Source organism: Gorilla gorilla, chromosome 11 (assembly GCF_029281585.2).
Source record: "Gorilla gorilla gorilla isolate KB3781 chromosome 11, NHGRI_mGorGor1-v2.1_pri, whole genome shotgun sequence".
NCBI lineage: Eukaryota > Metazoa > Chordata > Mammalia > Primates > Hominidae > Gorilla > Gorilla gorilla.
Genome location: NC_073235.2, coordinates 84,389,182 through 84,406,923, shown reverse-complemented (window position 1 = coordinate 84,406,923; position 17,742 = coordinate 84,389,182). Strand labels below are relative to the sequence as shown.

The 17,742-nt window shown below is 35.3% G+C and overlaps 1 protein-coding gene across 7 annotated transcripts in view; it reads right to left on the bottom strand.

The window, feature by feature from the left end:
* Positions 1-3,448: 3,448 nt before the first annotated feature.
* The window catches only part of ITPRID2 (ITPR interacting domain containing 2), a 39,131-nt gene continuing 24,837 nt past the window's right edge, over positions 3,449-17,742 (bottom strand). The window contains exons 12-18 of one of the 7 annotated variants that reach the window (XM_019022570.3): positions 15,343-15,420; positions 15,136-15,263; positions 14,572-14,722; positions 13,364-13,429; positions 11,614-12,078; positions 5,595-5,712; positions 3,449-4,626 (exon numbers count right to left, since the gene is read on the bottom strand). In XM_019022570.3, coding sequence (XP_018878115.3) covers positions 5,608-5,712; positions 11,614-12,078; positions 13,364-13,429; positions 14,572-14,722; positions 15,136-15,263; positions 15,343-15,420 — 993 coding nt within the window. In that variant the 3' untranslated portion in view covers positions 3,449-4,626; positions 5,595-5,607. The remainder of the gene's footprint in view (positions 4,627-5,594; positions 5,713-11,613; positions 12,079-13,363; positions 13,430-14,571; positions 14,723-15,135; positions 15,264-15,342; positions 15,421-17,742) is intronic. The other 6 variants (XM_031008666.2, XM_031008665.2, XM_055380336.1 and 3 more) reach the window with 6 other exon arrangements.

The window sequence follows — 17,742 nt, the reverse complement described above, 5'->3', positions numbered from 1 at the left end:
GCAGCATCTCTAGACTAATTCTTTTTTGGGTCTCATTCTGGTTCTTGACTGGTTGATTCTAGAAGCACTCAGATGGTCTTTGCATTTTCTCAACATCCAATCTACACAATATAAGGACTTAATATTCATTGCCATCAACAGCAATCAGCAATTTTTTTTCTTTTACTGTGATCATTCCTTGGCCATTGTACAATTCCACAATGCCTTGGGTGGGCCCTCCTGAGGTCTCCTTTCTATGTGCTTTGCTTACATTTGTTCTTCATTTTGAACTTTGGCTATAATGAAAAGTTTCTTGAAGGGGCCTGTAAGATGATGTACCCTTGGAGACTAAAATCCTTTTCCTACTTAACAAGTTCCTTCCTTTGAAGCATCTAGCAGACAGGTAGTGAAGACCTACTATCCTAAGTCCTTGCTACTAAAGTGCAGTCCACGGCAGCACCATCACCTCACCTGGGAGCTTCTTGAAATGCAGAAATTCAATCCCAGAAGGTAGGACCCAGACCTCAATCAGAATTTTCCTTTTTACAGATTCTCAGGTAATTTGATTTGTATGATTAAAGTTTGAGAAGCACTGTTCTAAATGGTATTCCATGACCAGTTTTTTGGTTTCAAATAACAAAATTTCTTGAAAATGTTAAAACCAGTAATTAATGTTCACCTGTTATATCATAGAATCTGCAGTCTGGTACCAGTTCCTAGTTCAACTGCTTGAAAGAACACATTAAAGTTGAAAAGGTCAGTCCTGGATCTATAAGTCCATATTCTGTCCTTCCCATTTAATGCTTTGACTTGCCAAAACTCATCTACCTGTCACCTACCTTTACCCATCTTTGCTATCACCATAACAGCTAACTTACTGAGCTGTGCCAAGCGCTGTGCTAAGTTCCTTTACATTCTTCTCTATCAATTGAGAAACAGGTACTAATACTACCATGGTAGAGTGAGCAAATAAGCTCATTGTTCACAAAAATTTAAGTCTTTCTCCTTTGGGTGTGCAGAAAGACCCTTGTGAGGAAAATGGACTCTGATATTTGTCTGATATGCATTATCTTTTAATATATTTGTAACTCCCTGCTGAGCACTGACATTCTGTATGCAAGTTATTACTTATGATTTGTGACAGTATTATTTATTACACTGACACTGTATGTAAACTGTTATTTACTCAATATGACTAATGGAACATCAGTTGTGGAAATGCGAACAAAAAGGAAAAGGCCTCATTCAATAGCAATACATAGAAGAAACTGTATAGGAGAGGAACTATTAATTAGTTATGACATTTTAACTTTATACATTTAGAATGCAATTAGAATAAGTGCTAATTAAATGTTTCCAATATTCATAAGTAACTCTAAGTGATGCTTAAAAGTGTAGACCCTCAGCTTCAATTAAAAGGTGATAGGATGTTTCCTCTTCCCACTTCCTAGGAGTGCTATAATTTCCTTCTTTCCAGGAGAGGAAAAATTCTAGAACATACACTTCAGTTTTGCTTAATTCCTTCCCTAAGACCACACACTCCCATTTGTACAGGTGAAGAACATGGGCAATACAGCATTTCTCCAGAAACTGCCCAAACTTACGTTCTCTTTACATTCTTTTATATACACTCTACTGCACTCTCATGTTCCTCTGAGAAGGTTGAAGATGGCCAGCTGAGCAAATATTCGGTACTTTTAAATGTATGAAATTCAACTGAATATATTTAGAGGAAAGAAATGTACTTCAAATCTGAGAATTTTTCAAATGTACTTCAAATCTGAAATGTACTCCAAATCTGAAATGTACTTCAAAATCTGCCTATTTTTCTCATGGTATATCATTCATAGCAACTCCAAACATCGAAATCACCATTTCAACTTTCTTTCTCTTCTATGCTTTGTACAAGCTCTTAGCACAATACACACAAACTATGAACCTGGCATTTAAAAAGTATTGCTTTGATCATGTACACAGTAATTCAAACTCTACGTATTCTTGATAACTTTTGCTAATGTTCTTGACTACTTTAAGACTTTACTCAAATCTCATCTCCTTGGTAGGCTTCTCTGACCACCCCAGGCTATAGTCTCTCAAATTATTTTAGTTATTCGTTGACACTTCTAAACGTATCCATAAATTAAAAGATGCCTTGACTTTGTCTTTTTTTTGACCCTTTCATTTTTCATTTCCACATAGCAGCTAGCATGGTGGCTTGAACTTGATAGTTTTCAAATGTTAAGTACACAATAAAATGGGGAGAAGGAACATAAAACTCTTGATAGTTGTTGAGACTCCTCTTATTTCATTCATATACTATGTAGGTAATTTGCTGACTGTCTCAGCCTATTATTGCAACTGTTATATTTCTAATTTTGATTATCAAAATCTGGGTATCTTGTGTTGTCAAAAATTAACTAAAAGTGACTTCAAAAGGAAATAGTTAAAATCGTTGACTACTATATTTCTATTAATATGGGGCATTTGGGGGTGGGATTGTAAACTAGTTCAACCATTGTGGAAGTCAGTGTGGCGATTCCTCAAGGATCTAGAACTAGAAATACCATTTGACCCAGCCATCCCATTACTGGGTATATACCCAAAGGATTATAAATCATGCTGCTATAAAGACACATGCACACGTATGTTTATTGTAGCACTATTCACAATAGCAAAGACTTGGAACCAACCCAAATGTCCAACAATGATAGACTGGATTAAGAAAATGTGGCACATATACACCATGGAATACTATGCAGCCATAAAATGATGAGTTCATGTCCTTTGTGGGGACATGGATGAAGCTGGAAACCATCATTCTCAGCAAACTACCGCAAGGACAAAAAACCAAACACTGCATGTTCTCACTCATAGATGGGAATTGAACAATGAGAACACATGGACACAGGAAGGGGAACATCACACACTGGGGCCTGTTGTGGGGTGGGGGAAGGGGGGAGGGATAGCATTAGGAGATATACCTAATATTAAATGATGAGTTACTGCATGCAGCACACCAACATGGCACATGTATACATACGTAACAAACCTGCATGTTGTGCACATGTACCCTAAAACTTAAAGTATAAAAAAAAAATTGGGGCATTTGGTTGACAGGTGTTATTATTGCTGTTATTGAACAAAGAGTTAAATAGTATTTTAATATCTATTGTTTGTAGTTTAATAGCTTATTTTTAAAGAGAAGTTTTATTTGACCTCTGATGGTAATTATCATGACCACAGAACTAGATAAGCCAAAGAGGCCTCAATCATGCCCTCTCTCCAGGGTGGTCTAGTCTTAAACAGCATTTTTTAAAGCATCGTTTTTTTAAAGTATCATAACACTTCCCTAGGAAAAGAGAGTATCACTCTATTGGGTTATATGCTGCAATTCTTTTGGACCTCATTTGTTACCTATCAAATCTAATTCAAAATCTTCATGTTGCAGTTTAAGAAACCACTAAAACACTTTAGGCAAAATAAATACTTTATTGTTTTAATATATATATATATTTTAGAAATCAGCCTTTGTGTGATATTTCAAACATTTATAAGCCTTTTAGAGATTCTTTCAAAGAACACTGTTAACAACTCAACCACTTTTGATTAAAATATCACACACAAAGAAACACAATAGGAGTTGAAAAAATTATAAATGCTAGAAGAAAAATTCTAATAACATTTGGTGGTTACTTTACACATTTATTTAACACATATAAAACCAAATGGGAAACCATTTTCCTTTTTTTCATAAAAACAAAGTTTTCACTGGTTAAAACTGAACTAAAATCATTTTATGTATGAGGAGAACAAATCTAAATTACTTCCATTTTGAAAAAACAAACACCAGCTTATTCATTTCTATTCATTCAAGTCATAGGCCCCATTATTTGGATGATACTCTATTTAGTCTAGAAGACAGAAAAAGAAACATCTCCATCTAATAAAGAAGTCTGGACAATGCAAAAAGTAAAAGTACATAGTGTTTAACATAAGGCACATTTCCAAAAGAAAAATACTACATAAGCAATGATAAAATTACATTTGTCTTGGGTAAAGCAACAAGGCTTACAGTGTAAGAACATTAAGTAGTTGTAGGTAACCTCATAAAATTCTATCCTACTGCTATTAGTAACCTCCCCAAGAATTAAGAGCAATAATATTTTTTACAACAGAACAGTTTTTCTTCTTGGAAGTGACATTAATTAACAGCAGTGGAGGGAAAAATCATTGGTTGCTTCAAGCTCTGAAAAAATGAATCAGTTATTGCACAGTAAATACCTCATAGAGGTCAGTGTTTTAAGATGTTAGTCTGAAGAAATATGTTATTTATAAGTTGGATAAGTCTGGAAGTCTTCAAGTTTTATAATTAATTCTAATAGGGAATCAAATGAAAAATATTGACATACAAATAAATATTAGGCTTTTCAAACTGCTAGAGTTTTTGATAGTTTAGAAAAGAAATAGCAAAGTGCCTAAGTTTCTATGTACGTCTTTTTAAAATATACGGTTGAAGAAATACACATTGTACACTGTATACAGTAGCCCAGTTCAACAGCAAGTATCTTCTAAAGCACAAATAACACCTCCACCAGTGCATATCATTGATAATTCCAGTATTACACAGCTAATAGGATCCATGCCAACCTTAAAAAAGAAAAGAGAAGTCAGTTTTAAACCTCTTTCAAATACTATTATTAAAAGCTTCTTTAAAGGGAGATGAGAATTTTATGCAAATATATATACACAGAAAGATGATTATCCTGTAATCTCTATACATCTTCCTGAGAGTTAATTCTTTTATCCCTGGTTTTAAAAAAAATAATTCCTATTAATTGCTTTGTGACATAATTTATTAAAATATTTTCCAATTTCCTATATCTGAAATTGTATATTATACTTTTCAAATTACATTTGTTTCTCATGTCTTATTCAATGAATATTTTTAGTTCTATTCTACTCAACTTATTCTTTCTTTTTGCATTCACCAAGAATTATTATTAATATATATTATATAAAATGAAGTTAGAGCTAAAGCAGGAGGATTGCTTGAGGCTAGGGGTTTAAGACTAGCATGGGCAACATAGCAAGACCCCATCTCTACAAAAAAATTTTTTAATGTAATTAGAGCTATGAGATAAAATGAAAGTAATTCGTTTTACTAAGACAGACATATAAAAGAGTTTTTTGAAATAAATTATTATTAGAAATGAATCTATGGGATAAGTTTCTTTAAAAGATAAAAATAATTAGGAAAGATACTTAGAAGTTGTGATTAATTCACAAAATCTTGTTCTTTAAAACTATACATCTGAAATACCATTATAATCAAAATAAGATTCAGGTTTGACGGTCCAATTCCAGGATTTATTACTATAATGAAATTTCAGTAGAATGACCCAATATAAGTAATTCCTTGGAGATTTGTATTATGGGATTTGACTTATACTTCAAATAGGCTTGTGTGAAATTTTCACACTGTAAAATAACATATTACATACATTCTAAAACTCAAAATTTAACTAGAGAACCAAACCTATATACTAACAAAACAAAGAATAAAATGCCAGTTACTATTTACTTTTAGCTCAACAAAGAAATTCAGAAAAATTTACCTATAATTTCTGTTTAATGATTATCTTGCTTAGAATTAGACGCTTTACTTGAAGATACTGCTGCCAAAAGTCCACTTACAATTTCCCGTCTGATTTCCCCAACAATAGACTCTTTAATCTAGATTGGAAAAACAATAAAACAAAAATTTACCAATATGAATTGAATTTTTTTTTCCTGTTTTTGGAAAAAAACAAATAGCATTCAATTTCTTAATTTCACCTTCATGTGAATCTCCCTGCAATACAGAGAGGGAGTGGGGAATCGAGTCCATCTATCATCCAACCCAGATCAGACTCCCAAGGACTGGTCTAGAATCATTCAGCTAACTAGATTACAAATATCACAATTCATAAGGTGAGGACATTAGAAAATGTTATTTCATAAGTTAAAAAACTTCTAGTAAATACTTTACCTCATGTCAAAAAAATAATCTGGAAGGACTTCTTAAATGTTTTTAGTATTGTCTAACTTTGTAAGGTAATCAGCAGAGACACAAGTGCTCTCACTGCTGAGAAAATCTTTTAGAGGCAAAATAGTATACAGGTATACTGCCTGTTTATGCCAACTGACAGCAAGGTATCTAAAGACATATTGTTCTAACCTAACACATTTAAAATGGGAAGAAGAAATTATCATTTAGTACAATTTATTTTATAATATAAAAAAAATCCTCAAAACAACCATAAACTCTAAAGAAACAACTTTTTCTTTAGTTGCATGGTATCATTGCCAGCCATCTAAGCTTTTGTTTCCAATATGCATATAGGATATGAGGATATACATCTCATTTTATTGTTGGAAAAGGCAAACAGACCTGAGGCAATGACAATTCCATCAGGATTTTCTTCTACAGATGTCCAAACACTTACATATGCCTATCTCCACCTTTTCTCTCTAATGATACAGCATCACTTTTAAATAGCCCTTTGTGAAAGCTATAAATGTGTATTTCCTGAAATAAAGTGATAATGTGTTCCCAAATAAGCACTCAAGATACTCTCAACAAGCTTTTAAAAATTCTACATTTCCAGTTTCCTGTCAGCCAAATTGATTTATTTCCTAAAATGTTCCTAAGTACATCTCAAACACATCTTAACTATAATCTTTCCAAAAATGGTCCTGTATTAGTCTATCATGCAAAATTGGTACACAATACATAGATTTATACATAGTTATTTAAAGAAACAAAACACTCCTTAGCTACCAACCATCCGTACTGGAATATATTTAAATACTATAAGCTTTTCACTTTACCTTTTATCAATATTTCTAAACTTTAAACAACATCGAAAGATTCTGAAGCACACAGCACTTCAGATTTACTTTTCAAACAAGTATGTGTTGGATACAAATATTATAAAAACCAGAATCTCTTAGTCACAGTATATAAACAGAAACACAACATACATGAATTAGGACCACTGCAAATCTATATTCACAACAATGAGTATAGTCTTTCCAGTCCTGCTACCAATGCAGTATGGCCATTTTATTATATCTCATCATTCTTCATCACTCAAAAAACAAACTAGCCAAAATGTATTCTCTTTTTTTTTTTTTGAGATGGATTCTCACTCTGTCACCCAGGCTGGAGTGCAGTGGTACAATATCGGCTCACTGCAAGCTCCGCCTCCTGGGTTCACGCCCTTCTCCTGCCTCAGCCTCCTGAGTAGCTGGGACTACAGGTGCCCGCCACCACGCCTGGCTAATTTTTTGTATTTTTAGTAGAGACGGGGTTTCACCATGTTAGCCAGGATGGTCTCGATCTCCTGACCTCGTGATCCACCCGCCTTGGCCTCCCAAAGTGCTGGGATTACAGGCGTAAGCCACCACGCCCAGTCGCCAAAATGTATTCTTGACAAACCAGGAATGTGTGCCAATCTTTTTTGGGAGTACAGGCATTATTGGAATAAAGTATAAAAGAATCTCTACCATCAAGCATGATATAATCTCAATGGACACAAAATGAATACTGTTTCATAAAATATATTTCTTATTTATTTATTTTTGAGATAGAGTCTTGCTGTGTCATCCAGACTGGAGTGTAGGGGCGCAATCTCGGCTCACCGCAACCTCTGCCTCCCAGGTTCAAGTAATTCTCCTGCCTCAGCCTCCTGCATAGCTAGGATTACCACCATACCTGGCTAATTTTTGTATTTTTAGTAGAGATGGGGTTTCACCATGTTGGCCAGGCTGGTCTCGAACTCCTGACCTCAGGTGATCCGCCCACCTTGGCCTCCCAAAGTGCTGTGATTACAGGCATGAGCCACCACACCTGGTCAGTTTCATAAAATACTAAAGGAAAAATAATTCATTGATTCATTAATGACATAAGAACAAAAAATTTTGATAAATGAGAGACCAGTGTGGGACAAAATTATCAGAGAATGGCAGCTTTTACATGGTATGTTACAACAAAGAAAGAACAATTTCAGAAGACAGTGGAGATAGAAAACTCTGTAGCAAGACGGTCTCAAATAAGAGGGGAGTATAATGGAGCCTGACTGCCAAGACAGTTCCCTCTAGAGAGCAGAAGGGAATCAGAATAGGAAGGGTGAGGTCAGATGGAAGGTGTACTGTGAGCTCCTTCAGCGAGCAGGTCAGGTCTCATTTATCAGTGTATCTCAACATACAGTAAGAACTCAGTAAGTGTCTGAATGAATGAATGAGAGAGTGAGAAAGCACAAGGGTTAGAGACAATATCAGACACAAAAAGGAAGAGAAAGCAGAAAAACGAAAGCAGACTACAGATAAAATGGCCCTGAAAATGATACGTCTTTATTAATTTATTGAATGAATAAATGTATGGACAAATAATTTAGTTCTAAAGTCTTCCATGCTATGGAGAGGTTGGAAGGATTAGAAGTGTGGAAACTACCCTGGGATGGATGGTAAAATTACCTTTATGAGCATAATTTCCAAAAACATGTAGGCTAAATACAGACTACCTGAGATTGAGAAAAGTCATGCTCATTGACAATACAAAAAGACTGACTACAAGTCTGAAGTATGTGGGAACACATCCACTTATTATGCACTTATTGAGTGCCTACTAAGTGGTAGCTATTACAAGTGATCACTAAAAGAAATTTCCATAAGAACACATGAGCAAGCTGTGTATTTACCAAAATACATGGGTAAAACATGTCAGACGTGCTCTAATAAAGATCCTAAAAGGCATGAATCAAGTCTGTGAACTCTAATTAACAAATAACTCTCTAAACACAAAGCAATCTACGTTTACTCCTTGACATTTAATTTTGCTGAATTGGCTTCTGTGTGCATGTATTCATTCATCCTATTAAGTAATCTTTTTATTTACACACATTTATACATTTTTAAAGTAACTGCAAACAGTTTCAGGCCACTGATCACATACATCACAGATGACTTGGGCAAATTTTAAGACAGTGGGTACTTTTTTCCTAGTACAATGCACATGCAGAAAAGAGGTATCTTTAATATGACAAAAGTTTAGCTATGTAATTAGTGTATTAAATATTTGTCTGAAAAGACTTTCAATGTTGTCCTTCAAAAAAAGAATTCTACTGTATTAACACATTTAAATGATGAAAACCCTCTTTTTAAAAACCTCACTTAATGGTACAACGAAAGAAACAAAGGCCTGACAGATACCATTGTTTTCATGCATCCATGAATGCAGTAAGAAAACTTTCCTGAAAGTGCCTGCCAAACATGCTTAATCCTCACCAGCAAAACTGTTCAACCCAAGATTAAATCTTGCCTTCCTGAATGGTGGCTTTGTTAATGGGATTAGGGGCTCAGATCTGCTAGGAAGACAGAATCTAATTTAATTTTCTTGGTAGCTGTACACCAAGATTTTAAAAAATTGGAATTTAGTACAGTATGTATTTAGGTAAAAAGGTTACCAATTTGAATGACTGGAATAAAAACCAAACTAAATTTTAAATACTTTATAAACAGAAAACTATTGTAACTAAGAGAATATTAACATAAATTATTTTTTAAATTATAACTGGCATTAAACTAATTTATTAAATATGCTTTTAAAGTACTTCAAAATAATTTGTTTTCTTAAGTACAACAATACTCCTCTTTTTTTTTTTTTTTATTATACTTTAAGTTTTAGGGTACATGTGCACATTGTGCAGGTTAGTTACATATGTATACATGTGCCATGCTGGTGCACTGCACCCACTAACTCGTCATCTAGCATTAGGTATATCTCCCAATGCTATCCCTCCCCCCTCCCTTACGCCTTGTTTGATCTATACATATTTTGCTGGGTAGGTCCTTTGTAGACAGTAAAAGAATAAATGTTAAACCCAATTTCCTCAAGCCTATGCCAAATTCAGAACTAAGTAGTTTCTAATTAATGGTTTAAATAACAAATTCTGAAAAATTCTTTGAACATTTGCCTTGCATACCAGCTTAAGTGTTTGCAAATTATAAAATATTTCATATTTAATGAGAGGTTCTTTTAAATGATTAATTCTCTAGGACCAAGGCAGCCTAATGGGAATAACTAAATTTTCTATATGCTATGTCTTATAAACCAAAGAATCAATGTTCTAGTCTGAAATGAACACTTTATTCTTAGGAAATCACCTACAGGACATATCAGGCCATTAAAATTCTAAAAATGAGGATTCAAGTGTGCATTGAATGGAGTATTTGTGCTAAAAGAGCAATATAAAGTTTTCAAAGAAAACTTTCATACCAAAGCAAGCTAAGGGGAACAAAACCATCACATTTCTAGAAAAAAAAAATTACCTTAAAACCCGCTTCCTCAGTTAGCAAATATAGTGTGGAGAAGAATAATTACATAATTTCACTCAAAAACTGATCTTTGATATAAAACATGTAAACAGGAATGGATTATTAATCATAGACACACCTGACCGAGTAGGGTGAATGCTGAGTTTGCTAAACATTAGGCAGCCAAAACCAATTTACAAAAATAATTACATTTGTAGGAAAAATAAATTTATAGAATTAAGACCTTTTAAACATTTAGTTGGTAGAGTCATATCATGAAAATAAATTACAGATATGAAGTCTTCTGCTATAATGCTTGTTTTGAAAATGTGATTTGATTCAACATGATTGAAACACTAGAGAACTGCATATACAGCAAATTTCACATTTGCTTATGTACAATTTAATCCACAGACTACTACTAGGTAAACAGAGATAATTGCATTGAGCTGTTTAAACGATATATTCTATTCCTTCCTATTACCTGATCTCAGTGCAGAAAACATTTATTTTACTAATTTTCTCAACTTTTGAACTTTCACTACTAATCATATGTAATTTCCTTTTGCAGTTCTTTTGGTCATCCACAACTATGGTAATTCTTCAAGTTCTTATGCTGCTATCACCTAGGGCAAACCCTCTTTTCTTATTATATTTTGATTTTTGAACAAAAAACACCAAACCAAATCAATCTATTTATACTTATTAAAATCACAAAATCATTTTCTCATATCAATTGAAATTATAAAATGCAGTTTCTTTTTTTTTTTGAGATGGAGTCTTGCTCTGCTGCCCAGGCTGGAGTGCAATGGCATGATCTTGGCTCACTGCAACCTCCGCCTCCCGGGTTCAAGCAATTCTCCTACCCCAGCCTCCCGAGTAGCTGGGACTACAGGCACATGCCACCACGTCCAGCTATAAAATGCAGTTTTTAATCCTTGAAGAGATCTAAACTGTAAATCCTCATTTTGTAGATGTGGAAACAAGAGGTCCAAAGAGTACGTCATGTTTATTTTGAGTCCTTCACATATCTTTTTCACCATAGTGAACACAGAGAATTGTAATTATTTCACATTAGAGTATGAAATTTGCAGAAATGCCATTACAAATATATCTTAATTGACACAAACTTGATCAACAGGAAAGCTAATTTAAAAGCTCTGTGAAAATTACTGAATACAGTGAATCAAAAGAACATTCTGTAAATAATTAACATTCAGACAAAATCTCCCTAACATATACCTCCAAATAAATGAATGAAACACAGATTTTACCCACCTCCCGTATGACTTGCTGCAACTCATCTTGCTCCACATTTTTATGCATTTCCTCAGCAGCTGGCATTGATGGGAGTTTTCCATGCCCTTCTTCCACTTCAGATTTAGGTCCTACAACTTCTGGGGCTTCTTCAGCTGCATCAACTTCCTCATAACTTTCCAAATCTGGAGGTGTCTGCACAGAGCCTGTTCTAGAAGGAGCTGTTGGCGTTAGAGCCACCGATGCTCGGAACACTTTCTTCCTTGCCACTAATGGGGTTTTGGATTTGCCCACTGAGGCAGTAGAAGATACTCCAGTTCTTCTGTTAGCATGAGAGGGACCAGAACATACAGAAGATGATTCTGATGTTGCTTGGGAAAAAACAGATTCTGAGCTTTCTCCAGGAGGAATTTCAAATCCCATTTCTCCAAGTCCCAGGCCCAATTCAGACTTCAGGTATGACTGCTCCTGCATCAGTTCAGTGACCTGGAGATTATAAAAAAAATGTTATTCTTCTCTCTTGGAATTAAGATTGGTAGCTAAAAAGGTTAAAGTCCTGGTTGTTATTATTGCCTAAAATCATGTAATTTGTAAAGACACAAATCTATTCTGTTAATTTAATAACTACTCAATTTTATTTGCAAAAATGGTAAGTAAAATTTAAATTCCTATTGAGATGAAGCAACGAAACAGGTAAACAGAATACATAGTGGGATGAAATTTTACTTGTTACCACCAAGGTGTCCAAATCACTTGTAAAGAAGAGTAACTAGTGAAAAATAGTTATTCATAGTGCTTTTGCCCCCAAATGAACCAATCTGTCTAACACAATAAAGACAGATTTCTGTTAAAAACGTGGTCATGTTACAGCTCTAACTACCTAAAGAACCAGGATCAAACTGTGAAAGCACATGTCTCCTGAAATGTAAATTAAAAATCAATTTTTTTTTTTTTTTGAGATGGAGTCTCACTCTGTCACCCAGGCTGGAGTGCAATGGCTTGATCTCGGCTCACTGCAACCTCCGCCTCCCGGGTTCAAGCAAGTCTCCTGCCTCAGCCTCCCAAGTAGCTGGGATTACAGATGTCTGCCACCATGCCCAGCTAATTTTTGTATTTTTAGTAGAGATGTGGTTTCACCATGTTGGTCAGGCTGGTCTTCAACTCCTGACCTCAGGTGATCCACTTGCCTCAGCCTCCCAAAATGCTGGGATTACAGGCATGAGCCACCACACCTGGCCTATTATTTTTTAAAGACAGGGTCTTGCTCTGTCACCCAGGCTGGAGTGCAGTGGCACAATCATAGCTCACTGTAGCCTTGAGCTCCTGGCCTCAAGCGATCCTCCTGCCTCAGCCTCCTGAGTAACTGGGACTACAGGCACATATCACCATGCCTGGCTGATTTTTAAATTTTCTGTAGAGAAAGGGTCTCATTTTGTTGACTAGGCTGGTCTCAAACTCCTGGCTTGAAGCAATCCTTCCACCTCAACCACTTAAATAAAGTGCTGGGATTATAGGCATGAGCCACTGTACATGTTTTTATGGTGCATTACCTCCTTTAGTCAGAAAGATAAATCACTATTGCAATTCAGGTGGCTTTCTAGTGGCTTCAGACAGCAATGGACTTTCAAAGGTGAAAGTCACTTCCAATCAACTATAATTTATCAAATTATGTATTTAAAATAAACATATATTTCATCTAAACTAGGGAAACTATGTGTCTGAAATGTTGTATCATTCCCTTCCCCAGTGATTTAAGAGGAAAGAAGCTTACTGGTTCCATTACATTCAATGGAGAAGGGCATGACAAGTTATCAGCGCTTCTACTGCCACACATTCCCTGAAAAGGTAAGAACAATATATATATATATATGTGTGTGTATATATACATACATGCATATATAATTATAATGTACATATATATTTTTTCAAATCGCAAGACTTTTATAATAAAATTAATTGGCTAATTAGTGCCTGGAAGCATCCCTTTATGTCACAAAGGTTACCCTCAAGTGTCACAGATCCCATAAAATGCATTATTGTGAGTTAAAACTGATACAATATGCAAAGAGGATGTTCTAGTTCTCCCCTGTCACCATTCTCAGAATGATAAATCAAAACCATGTTGAAAAGTACATTCATTAGCAATACAGAACATCCTTAGTCTATGCTATACATATATGTGTTTATACACAAATGTTTATTCTACTTCATTTATAGTATGTACACACATAATTGTATGTGTGTATATTCATCCATTTCTTTTTAACAAAATCAAATACATTGTTAAGGTAACAATAATTCACTATTTCAGCATTTCAAAGCAACATATTCTACAACTTCAAAGATATTTGCAAAAATAAGAATACAACTGTTGAAGTTCAAATGTCATGGAAAGAAACATTAGAAGTATGAAAAGTGGTACAAAAACATGTTTCTTTTTATTCTCTTGGATATATATCTATATATTTAGGAAAATACATATATATATGTGTATGTATATAAATGTATGAAAATATACAGGTATCATTTGATTCCTTTAAAAATAAATGGAAAAGAATCCAAAATAAAGAAAAAGTTTAAAAGGAACACTTTTTATTTAAAGGCATGAAAGAAAAAAAAACTGAGCAAAATACGCATCTGTGTTCTCTGCAGTTACATGCAACAATTAAAATTTACATTAGTCATATGTTAATTCACTATCATTTTTCCTTTAAAAACCCTCAACTTTCATATAAGCCCTTATTCTTTCCTGTTATTAAAATTTATCATTAAAAATTTTCAACATATTTCTAAATATACTATTTATGACAATTATTACAAATTGTACATTCAACTGTTGTGGGAAAGCTCCTTAAACAGTATGCATGCTTTTAATACCATTAAAATAAATGACTTGAAATGAAGGCACACGTCCTAAATTATTGGAACATTATCAATAAACCTTTGGTGAAAACTCCGACCACCCTCCAGGTAGCGTACCATGAGTGCGGAGGAGCGGAAGGGTGAAGGCATGCGCACAGCACGAAGCTGCTCCTCCAGGCCCAGCAGGCGCTCCTCCAGCTGCAGTTCCAGGTCCTGAAGTTCCATTCGGACTGAATTTCTCAAACCCTGGAGCTGATCAACTTCAAACCTATTGGTATGGTGAAGGGCACAAAATTTGAAAAATGCAGTTTGGAGATTCCTAATCACAAATCTTTCAACAACTACTATATGCTAACAGAAGGTATGGAAATCTCAGGTTCTAGAAATTAGTACAATATCAACTACAATAGGTGTATCCACAAGGACATTGGTCTTTCTTCCCCTATCCTCTCACAAATATCTCAAACAAGGGAAAGCAGGTTACCACCACCCTTAGGATACTGAAGGCATACAAGTTTACTTAGTAAAACACTATCTATGACTAATCTTATCTACACTGGTTCACAAAACAGATACAAGGTACACAGCAGTAGAATCAAAACCTAATTTTAAAAAATATAAGTTGAGAAGACTTTGAATGAAAAGCTTTTTGAGGTGTGCTAAGACAAAATGAATGTTTACCTCTCCTCCTCAGTCATATGATGATAAACCATGGTTTGCTGACGCAGCATTGCCAATTCTAAATCCATCATTTGTGTTCTAAACAAATTCAGACTCCGCCTCATTACCTGGAGCTCCTGAAAAGTATTCTAGAATGAAACATAACAAAATTACACTTCTAAATTCTACAAATTATTTTGGAACACAAAGATGTAAGAAAGAACTTACTTCATAAAGAGGTAGAACAGATGATTTCTGAGTACTATATGGAGCAGCAGCAGGATCAGGTCCTCTCATCATAGGGTACTTCAAAAAAGTAAAAGTAGGATTCAAACCAATGTTAAAGTGAATACTTCCAAATCACTTAAGGGGTTAAAAGGCAGAATTTGGGGCCTATATATTTTTCTCTTTCAGACAAAAGGATCCAAAAAACCTTCATATTGTAAGCAGGAAAAAAGAAATCAGTCCGCATATTCTCACTCATAGGTGGGAATTGAACAATGAGATCACATGGACACAGGAAGGGGAATATCACACTCTGGGCACTGTGGTGGGGTGGGGGGAGGGGGGCGGGGTAGCATCGGGAGATATACCTAATGCTAGATGACGAGTTAGTGGGTGCAGCGCACCAGCATGGCACATGTATACATGTGTAACTAACCTGCACAATGTGCACATGTACCCTAAAACTTAAATTGAAAAAAAAAAAAAAAAAAGAAATCAGTTCCCAATGACACCTAGTACTGCTAGCTGTTCCAGGTATAAGTCAATCTACGTGGGAGGAGGAGGTGAAGGAACATAGTTCACATCTATTTCTTTCAGGACTTCCCTCTTGCGAAACTAAAAAAAACAAAATCAAAACACAAAAATGTAGAAGCCATTGCAAATATCATCATGAGATTATAGTGATTATTAACTTTGCTGGAGAGCAAGCAATCATTGTCGTCTTTCTCAGACATCTTAGCATTTCCTATATGCCACTATTTTAGGCAGTGAGATAAAAACATAAAAGGTATTCCCAGCCTTCAGGTGTTCTCACAGTGTAAGGAAAAATAAAGGAAATTTTTTAAAAATTCTAATACTGTGGAAGGAGTGCTATGATGGACACAGAAAAATTCAGATTACGTGAACTTTCCCAAAAGTGGTAACACTACTTGAACTGAGTCTTAACAGTAAATAGGGCTTGATTATGCAAAGAAAGGCAAAGGCTGGGTGATCTCGGTTAAAAAAAAAAAAAAAAAAAAAAAAAAGTGGCTTATAGTCCCAGTACTTTGGGAGGCCAAGGCAGGAGGATCACTTGAGCCCAAGAGTTCAAGACTGCAGGGAGCCATGATTACACCACTGTCTCCAGCACTCCATGTGGGCGAGAAACAGAAACTTCATCTTTTTATTTTAAAAAAACAAAACAAAACACAAAATCAGCATGTGCAGATACCTAAGAACACACAACTGTTTAGAGACCTGTGTACAGTCCTACAGCTAAGGAATGAGGCTGAAGAGATAGTCAGAGACCACATCATAGAAAGCACCTGTCCACTAGTGTAGGGTGGGGTAGGCATGGGGAGATGTATTAGCTGAGTTATTGCTGGGATATCCAGGAGAAAGAGACCACAGCTGGAGCAGAAGAACCAGGTGGCCTAGAAAGAAAGATGCACCACGGTACTGGTGGACAGGGCCCTGGAAATCCCCAGCTTGACATAATCACAGCTGCAAGTTCCATCACAGACAGAACTATATTTTGTAAGGAGGAATAAGAAACACCCACATTCTGTTTAAACAGAAAACCGTTAGGGGACAATTGTCATGAGGATAAAACTTACAGTTAAGAGGAGGTATATCTTATTATAACTTGAGAAGTTACACCTTTGATTTTTACTTTCCAAGTGGCTCCCTGTCTACTATGTCATGATAAGAGATCTATTACATTCATTCTAGGCCTCCTGACTCTTTGTTGAATGCTCTCATGACTATATTACATTGTCATTTTCTTCAATCCCTCAGTTGTCTAAACATGATTCGTTCAGAGAGAATGTTCAAGAAAATGTAAAAGGCAAAACTGAAGACAACGTACTTATTTTCAAAATTTTTTTGGGAAAATTACTTCCAGTCTACTAACAAATCTGAGAATGACTTTAAAAGTGACAAGACATACAGAGCATTTTAAATCAAATTCACACTTTACCTGATTTGTTATTTTCTGGTCTGGAGTAGTTCCAGTCTTTGAGTCCAGTGGAAGCAGACTAACTCTGTGCACAGCATCGAGGGTCAGTAGGTGAAGGGGAAAGCTTAGTCAGAGAGCTACGAGCAGAACCAGGAGAACGTGGTGCCACAGAAGCCAACAGGGAGAAAACTTGGAAAAGGAAAAGGTAGTCAACATGTTCAAATAGCAGAGAGAAAGAGAGAAAGAACTTTAAGAGGGAAGATTTTTTAATAATAGAAATGACAAAAGATTCTAGACTAAAACAAAGACAGTGGATGATAGACTAAAAATGGGAGGATACTTAACGAGCAAAATCTCTCCTCTTGGAAAGGAGACAGACTTATGAGCAAAGAAATCGACTTTGATCAGGGTTAGTTACAGCTTCTCCCTTGAAACAGGAGAGAAGATAGAAAAGGAAGGCAGATGCA